The 9114-nt window shown below is 36.9% G+C and overlaps 1 protein-coding gene across 1 annotated transcript in view; it reads right to left on the bottom strand.

The window, feature by feature from the left end:
- Window positions 1-505: 505 nt before the first annotated feature.
- ngfb (nerve growth factor b (beta polypeptide)) overlaps window positions 506-9114 on the bottom strand; it is a 33732-nt gene continuing 25123 nt past the window's right edge. Inside the window, exons 2-3 of the mRNA XM_079839962.1 lie at window positions 7547-7659; window positions 506-2350 (exon numbers count right to left, since the gene is read on the bottom strand). Coding sequence (XP_079696088.1) covers window positions 1740-2350; window positions 7547-7622 — 687 coding nt within the window. The 5' untranslated portion in view covers window positions 7623-7659 and the 3' untranslated portion in view covers window positions 506-1739. The remainder of the gene's footprint in view (window positions 2351-7546; window positions 7660-9114) is intronic.

Genomic DNA, 9114 nt, shown 5'->3' with positions numbered 1-9114 from the left:
CCATGATGGCATAGAGTGCATTTATACAACAATGCAACAATAATAAAATAATGCATTGACATAAAAAAGGAAATGTACTTTTGATACTCAAGTACTTTTAAAAACATATACTTCTGTACTTTTACTTAAGTAAAAATCTGTTTTTAGAACTTTCACTTGTAACGGAGTAATATTTGACCAGTACTTTTACTTTTACTCAAGTAATAGAGTTGTGTACTTTGTCCACCTCTGGCTGGGATGGCTTGGTTAGCAATGGCTGCCCCTATGGAAGGTACGCTTTCCGGGTGTTGGATTACCCCCCTGGGTTTGAGTAAACAAGGCATAGTATGTGAATAGTAAAGATTACTAGATTTTTACAATTAACTTAAGACATTAAGTAAAGTGAACTAACAAGTGTTAGTTAGAATCACTGTTGCATTTTACAGTGTATGGGGTCTTAAAAAGAAAAGTCAAATTGCATTATAACACCAACAGGGTGAATAAATAATGACTCAATTTCCATTTTCGGGAAGCATTCCCTTTAAAGGGATAGTTTACTCAAAAATTAACATTTTGTCATTATTTACATCCTTTACTATCCAAACCGTTAAAGATATTTTGAAGAATGTTCAGTTGGCGGTAGCCATTGACTTTTATAAAAAAAAATACTATGGAAGTCGATGGCTACTGTCAACTGTCTGGTTCTTCTTAGAAGAAAGAAACTCATACAGGTTTAGAACGACATAAGGGTGAGTAAATTTCACAATTTTCATTTTTGGGTGAACATGCTTATCTAGGCTTCAGTAAGTGTGTCACAGAAAACACGTTTAGTTAACGTGGAATTATTTCCTGTGGAAACCAACAGCACAAATGCTGTCAAAAGAGCTTAAGCTCAAGTCAGCATGAAACAGATTTTTTTACCATTTCCAAACCTTTTTAATTTGATGAGGTGACGTATTTTAGAGTCAAGCTATTCAACAAAAATAAAATGTAGGCCAGCAGTTGGTTGCAAGAAATCTCTTAAATGAAGGAAACCCTTGACAATACACTTCTAACATCTGGGCCCAGGACTTTTTAAACTATTGGAAATTGACTGGCAAGTTGTCTGTGGAAATTTGTTGACAAGTGGTTGGAGGGGCCAAAATTGAAAGTCATTCATTCATTTTTTTTTCTTTGGAAAAATTTGCACCAATCTATAATACCAGGAACATCTAGTAGGAAGAAATTCCTAGAAAATTCTCTCATCATTTACTCGCTCTCATGTCCTTCCAAACCCGTATGGCTTTTTTCTTCCACACAACAAAAAACGGACAAAATGTCAAAAATGACTGAAGTTTTCAAGTAAGAGTAAATGATGACAATTTTAATTTTACGTTGTATTTAACCTAGAATGCTCTTTTTAAAATGACCCGTGTCCTGATATGCACACTGAGGACCCACGATAAACTGGACAATAATGCTGCAGTTTAATAAATAACAATTACCACACACAACAATGTATGTACATGTTCTCGTACTGCTGCAGAAGAAAACAATTATTTTAAAAAGACAGAAATGCATAAAAAAAGAAATGAAAAAACAAACTCATTCCATTGTAGTGTCCTATGACAATATCCTCCTTAGACGGTATGTTTTATGTCACAAGTTGTCATTAATGGTTTGCAAAAGGAAAATGTCCACCATCACATATAGAGGAATTTGGAATTATTAAGTTTGATATCATAAGGCGGTTGCTGGTGTATTCGAAAGCAGCCAGTTTGTCATTGTCTCCAAGACTTTCGGCTCAGCACACACACACAAGCTACATTGATCCTTATGAGTCTCCACGCCACCAGGTTCTTGAATGAAGTCAGCGCTCGCACGAACGTGTGCGAATCGGTACAGTATGAGTTCCAATGGCGCGCGTCGATTCCCAAACACCCAGAACCTCCGGTCCGCCCGCTGCTGCAGGTCGTCTCAAAAAAGTACTGCTTTTTCTTGGAGTTGTTGATGATTACGTCAGGCAAGACGGTGACCTCGTTGCCTGAGATGTCTGTAGCTTTGGTTTTGTTTCCCTCCCAATTGCTAATGCTCTCGCAGACGGAGTAAACTCCGCGGTGTTGAGGCGGCCCTGCTTTCCTCTTCGTCCTGCTCTTCCTCTGGTGGCCGGTGGGCTCCGAGTCGGGGGGGTGTTCGCTGAAAAGTACGCGGGGCGAGCGGTACCGTCTCTTGTTGAAGAGTTTAGGATCCACGGTCGGCACAGGGATGGCTGTGACATCCTGTCCGCGGTCGTCGTTTTGTAAGCAGATGTCACCTGGGCGCTGGGCAAACATCTGGCTGCAGGACAGGAGCAGCAGGGCTAGCATGGACCACCGCATGGGCTCAGCGTGACCTGAGTACAGCACATATTAATGTTAGGTTTGATCACACACAAAAACAAATATGATGTCAAATTACTTCATTTTTCACTCATTTTCATTTCATTTTCTTTATTTATATAGCACATTTAATGCAACTGCTGTTGCCCAAAGTGCTTTCCAAACAATAAAGAAAACACAAATAACAAGGGAGAAAACACAGATAAAATACAAAGAAAGCACACAGGACATCGACATGGTAATGCTCAAACACCCATCAAGAAGATGCCAAGGCGGTCTTTAAAAGATGTGCTTTTAACATGACCTTACAGTTTTGTACTGACAGAGAGAGGAAGATCATTCCAGAGTTTGGGACCGATATGAGAGAAAGCTTGGTCACCCTTATGTTTGAGTTTGGTTTTGGCAACAACAAGAAGATTTAGATTTTCAGATCTCATGGATTATAAATTGCCAACATACTAGAAAGGTTAGTAGGGGGGAAACCGTGTAACGTCTTAAAAACAAGTATTAAGATCTTATAGCTAATTCTTTCCTGAATCGGCAACCATTTCATCGATTTTAAAATCGGACTAATTGATTCGAATTTCTTAGCTTCGATTATTATTTATTATTTCGAATTTCTTCGCTTCATATTATGGCAGGTATAGAATGGTAAGTGATATCTGTTTTTACAACTTTTTTTTCAGTCTTATTTTAACCCTCATATTGTTCCAAACCTGCATAAGTCTCTTTCTTCTGTCGAGCACAAAAAAATATATTTTGAAGAATGTTGGGAACCAGACCATAACCAGAACCGTAGAAGGGAAAAAATACTATGGAAGTCAATAGCCCCTTTCACACAGCAATCCCGGTCAATTGACGGAAAATTACCAGAATTACTTTACCGGTAAATACAAAAATATGCTGTTCACACAAGCGACAGCGTTCTGGCTTTTTACCGGTAAGAGACCGTTCACACATCAGCACCAAAATACCAGTAAATTCTGTGATGTCAGTCATCATTAAACGCTGCACCGTTGTCTTCATCCGCCCACATGAGAGGAAACACTTTCTATATATAGATTTTCTATAGATAGTTTCACTATCTGTTCAATTTGACAGCATATTTTGACGTATTTACGCTGATGAATGGAAAAGAAGGCTGGGTCTCGAGTGTGACACGTTGAAAAATCTGCGAAACATGACGCAACGGTCAAAGTTGATCATTTAGTGCATATTTAAATAGAAAAACTTAACGTAAAACAGCGCGGAGTCATCACGTTATCTCCATGAGAACTTATGATTGGCCCAAAGCTGACGTCAGCACGTACGTGAATATACCGGTAATCATAATTCTGCGTTCATACAGTGCACATTACTGGTAATTTACTGGTAATGTTACGGTAATGTTACTGTTTCCCTTATTAGTATTCCCTTAGTATTTTTGAAAAGGTCCTGTTCACAAAGGTGTGTTACCGGTAATTTACCAGTAAAGACTGTATGTGTGAAAGGGGCTATTGGTTACCGTCAACTGTCTGGTTAACAACACCGATCAACCAACCCGATCTCACAGCAATTCTTAATATTTTACATGGTGGTTAATTCGTACGAATTTGTACGACCTCACTCGTACGAATTTATACGATTTTTGCTAAATCGTACGTATTTGAAGAGTTGCCAAATTAGTATGAATTTGTACGAATGACCTACCTCAAACCCGTCACTGGGGTTTAGACAAAACATACAAATTCTTAAGAGTGAGGTCGTACAAATTCGCCACCTCATGAATTGGTCGTGAGATAGTGTTGGTTCAACAGGAGAAAGAAACTCATACAGGTTTGGAACGACATGAGGGTGACTAAATGATGACAGAATTGTCATGTTTGGGTGAACTATCCCTTTAAGCATGCTTATCTAAGGCTTCAGTGAGTGTATCACAGAAAACACGTTTTCTCAACGTGGAATTATTTCCTGTGGAAACCAACAGCACAAATGCTGTCAAAAGAGCTTATGCTCAAGTCAGCATGAAACAGATTTGTTTTACTATTTCCAAACCTTTTTAATTTGATGAGGTGACGTATTTTAGAGTCAAGAAATTCAACAAAAACAAAATGTAGACCCCAGTAATTATATTATGGCAGCTAAAGAATGGTACATAAACAATATGATGACTGATATCAACACCTTTTTCTTTTTGCCATTTCTTATTTTAAAGTAGTGAAAAATTTCAAATAGATGGATAACTGTTTATTATTTTTTTCTAACTGGATGTGTACTGTCTAAATCTGAAAAATAAGGGTATTATCTATTTTAATACATATTTAAAATAAGGCATATTTATTTTCCTGATGGTCATATATACATTTTTAAATAATAAAGTAAAATATTAAAAAAGAGGACCCACTTTATATTAGGTGGCCTTAACTATGTACTAACATTTAAATTAATCATTTGATCATGTTTTTACATTGTACTTACATTAAAAAAATGACCTGCATGCAATTACATCTGTAATTCATTTCTGTAGTTACATTTATAATTACACTGTTGACACTTCCCTTTCTCCTAACCCTACACTTAAACTTACCCATACCACCACACCTGTCCCTAACTTTACCCGTATCCCACCTCAATATCAGCAAAAGTGCTTTGCAATACAATATGAACACAATAAGTATATTGTACTTTTTTTGATGTAAGTTTAGGCCACCTAATATAAAGTGGGACCAAAAAGGATTTTCAGCTTCAGATATACAGTGCCTAACAAATTTATTAGACCATCTGTTGTTAATAAAGAGAAAACTTGTCAATTATTAGGCAAATAACAAACTGAAAAAACTAAATAGTCTTTACTTACACATAATAACCAAAAAACGTAATATTTTGTATGGTATTGGTATTGGTATTTGTATAAATAGTTTTTAGTGGTTCCCAAAGACTTGCTTTTGATGAAACGTTTGTGCGATCTATCTTAGAATCCACTAAATCCCAAATTTGTTCAATAGGATTCAAGTACGGACTTTGACTTGGCCAACAATGACTAAAGAGCTTTACACATACTGGTGGATTACCCATTATAGAAACATCAAAACAAATTTATTTAGCCAAAACAGCCCTAATCCGTCGAGGCATGGACTCCTCTAGACCCCTGAAGCAGTGCTGTGGTATCTGGCACCAAGATGTTAGCAGCAGATCCTTTAAGTTCTGTAAGTTGCGAGGCGGGGCCTCCATGGATCAGACTTGTTTGTTCAGCACATCCCACAGATGCTCGATTGGATTGAGATCTGACATGCATCAATGAGCCATGGCTGCCCATGACCCTGTCGCCGGTTCACCATTGATCCTTCCTTGGACCACTTTTGATAGAGACTGACCTCTGCAGACGGGGAACAGCCCACAAGAGCTGCAGTTTTGGAGATGCTCTGACCCAGTCTTCTAGCCATCTCAATTTGGCCCTTGTCAAACTCGCTCAAATCCTTACGCTTGCCCATTTTTCCTGCTTCTAACACATCAACTTTAGGACAAAATGTTCACTTGCCGCCTAATATATCCCACACACTAACAGGTGCCGTGATGAAGAGAGAATCAGTGTTATTCACTGAGCTGAGTGCTGAGCAAGTTAACGTGGGCGATTCATTTTTCAGTTTAACGCATTAAAAATATTTAATGCAATTAACGCAGTGTCCGTTTTTATATCCATTTTTGCCCAGCGTTACATTATATGATCATGCTCTTATTCATGTAAATGCTTTTAAACAATCTAAGCACGACAAGACACAAGAGAGCGTGCTGTATGTCATTGTCCTGTCTGTGTGGGTGCGTCTCAATCCGCTCCCTAGTTCAGTAGTCAGGCACTGATCAGGGAGTCGGCCTCATTCATGTACAAGATATACTGATTAGGGAGCTAATCGAGGGACACCCTGACACACACACACGCGTGCGCGCGCCAGTCTCGTGCACACATTTTCGAGTTCTCTTTCGCTCTTGAACAAAAAATAACAACACAGAATATTTTGCCAAAATGTCAGTTTTGTTGAATATTCTCATATTAGGAGTCTTAAATGAGTTAAATAACGTCTTAAATGAACTTGTGAGAAAATGAGATGCACGTAACAGCACATCAGATCTGCGTCATGTTCGGCCGATCTTAAAGTGACAGAAGCACTAATGATGTCTGTCATTAATATTCATCAAAGAACAATGGGAACAGAGAAAACTTTAGCTTTAATGATGATTAATCTATATTTCATTTATTATTTATGCAGTTAAGAAAGGTGTTGATAACTTTATTCAATTTCTGGGTAGACTATGTCTAACAGGGAAGGCCATGGGTAAATATAACATTTATTATAATGGGTTTTTGTAAAGATTGTTTTAAGTTCAATTAAATTAAAAGTTGTTATTTTTTAAAGCCTAATAAATGTTGAAATTGGTAGCTTTCGTAATGTTTCATAGAGACATTAGTATCAGTGATACTGGCCTTCATTCATAAAAAGATGCCATTACAACAAATATTTAAAATATGTTGTCTTTAAATTGTTTCTTCATTAATTTGGAGAGTAACTGAAATTATTACAATATAAAAATATTAAAAACTCCAATGTTTTTTAATTGCGATAAATCATGATTAATTACAGAAAATGTTTGATTAATTAGTTTTTTTTAATCGATTCACAGCACTAATATATATATATATATATACACACCATCTGCAGCTGAAAACTTTTTTGTATCGATAATTTTTTCTATGTCTATTTTTTCTAATCTTCTATATTAGTTGATATATAATACCTAGTTAATCAGTTTTAATAATATTATCCAATGTAATACAACGTTTAATAAAAATAACTAAGAAAATATTTTATAGTCTCCTAAACTGGATATTGTGACAGAACTGTGATACAATTATTATGTCAGATTGGTAATACTATATAAACCATAGAATATTCATGATTCTTCAAAGAATACTTTAGTATTGCCATGGTACATGTCCAAATTACTGTCCAAAGGAATTTTTGTTACTTTAATATAATTGACATTAACAGATATTCAAGCAGTTGAAATCCCTAACACATGTGTGTATCAGCACAGCCTGAATGAACCTCTGTAAACTACCATGGCATAGCTTTTGCTTTATCAACATGGCTTTTTTTTTGTAAATTGAAAATATGATATTTATATACATGCACATTATACAAGTAATCTTGAACTTGAAAAAAGAATGTGTTTACCTGTGAAATGTATCCAGGCGATGTGTTTTCTCCTGTCTGTCTTTAGCGTAGATCTCCTGTGCTCCTCATGGTACATGTATCGACCAGCGTGGCATCTTCTGCTTCCAGCTCCTCTGCAAAGAGGTAGAAAAAAGTACGAAGCAAGCTATAATTTGATATAATTACCATTTACTGAATACATAATGCTCAGGCAGCATTGGAAAGCCCAATTCATTCTAGTGAATCAGTTCACTTGAGCAGATGTACAAAAATGATTCACCAGTTCGACGCATTTGAGATTAGGCCTTTTTTCAGAAGACAAAAATCTAAAATTGCCCTCAGTGACGTCCCACTGATGTCAAGCAGAAGCATTTCTCACATTAAAGTGATCTCCAGCGACTCTTTCCTACAGGGAGAAACACCTCATCCGTCCAAATGCATTCCTTCCACTGGTGAAATGCACATTTCAGACATCACAGGCCAAGCTTCAGTCAATGAAAACATCTTCTGTGAGTGATGTAGTAATCACTGTCATATTACTGTTCGAGCGTGACACACGCAGACAAACAAGACAGGACAAAACCCCAAATGTGACACACATCGACTCACACCCCACACCCAAACCATCCGACTGCCACAACATACACAAACCTCAAGGAAATTGCTTTGGATCACACAGCCTTTCTGTGTGGCTTGCGGAGGTGGTCTAAAAATCCTCAGCCACTGACCTCAAACTCATTAGCTGTGATAGAGACAATTTAACACGTTCCGTCTGGCATAGCCGGTGTTATCACACTGACACAAAGAGCTGAGCCAGGCGGTACTCTCCTTTCAAAACAGTCTGCTTTCATATGGTAACAGTTCCTGGGTGGCATGAGTTTCAGCGTGTAACGCGAGCCCTTCTGAAGCGCACATACGCACGGCTTATCTCCAGCCTCCACAGGGCTATGAATTCCAGCGCCTGGAGGGCAGCTTTCTCTAAGCACTCATGTGTGGCAGAGCTCAAGGATGAAGCATGGCTTTGTGCTGGCCCTGGGCCTGTGGACCAGTAGTCCATGCACAGACAGCATCCGCTTTAGCGCACACTGAAGACTTGTGCTAGATTCTACATAGTTTCACTAGAAGCTGTCACATAACATTACACTGAATGAGAATCATCATGGTTTAGGATGAGGTGAAACGGCGGGCATGTTCCGACCATCCTGCAAAAAAAGAAGCCAGTCAGATCTAGTCAAACTTATCTTCAAAGTATGAAAAATACCCAGGTGAAAAAACATTATAGTCGCAAATAAATGAACTCTACCTTACGCTGTAAAATATCTTTAAAAAATGTGGATGTAATAAAATTGTCAAATGAATGAAAAATTAATATACAGTATGTGATGTTATATATATTTATTATATAATATATTATATATTTTTTTACATTTTATAAGTTAAATATTATAAAGTAAAACATTTTTACAAAAACATATTTAATGTTTTCAATATATTTTACAATTTTATTACAAATTAATTATTTTTGACTTTTTTACTAAAAATGATTAACACATTACATACATTATAAATATATTTATTTATTTTTTATA

This window comes from Gobio gobio, assembly GCF_949357685.1.
Source record: "Gobio gobio genome assembly, chromosome: 17".
NCBI lineage: Eukaryota > Metazoa > Chordata > Actinopteri > Cypriniformes > Gobionidae > Gobio > Gobio gobio.
The sequence above is the reverse complement of the archived record's forward strand: the minus strand, read 5'-3'. Positions and strand labels throughout refer to the sequence as shown.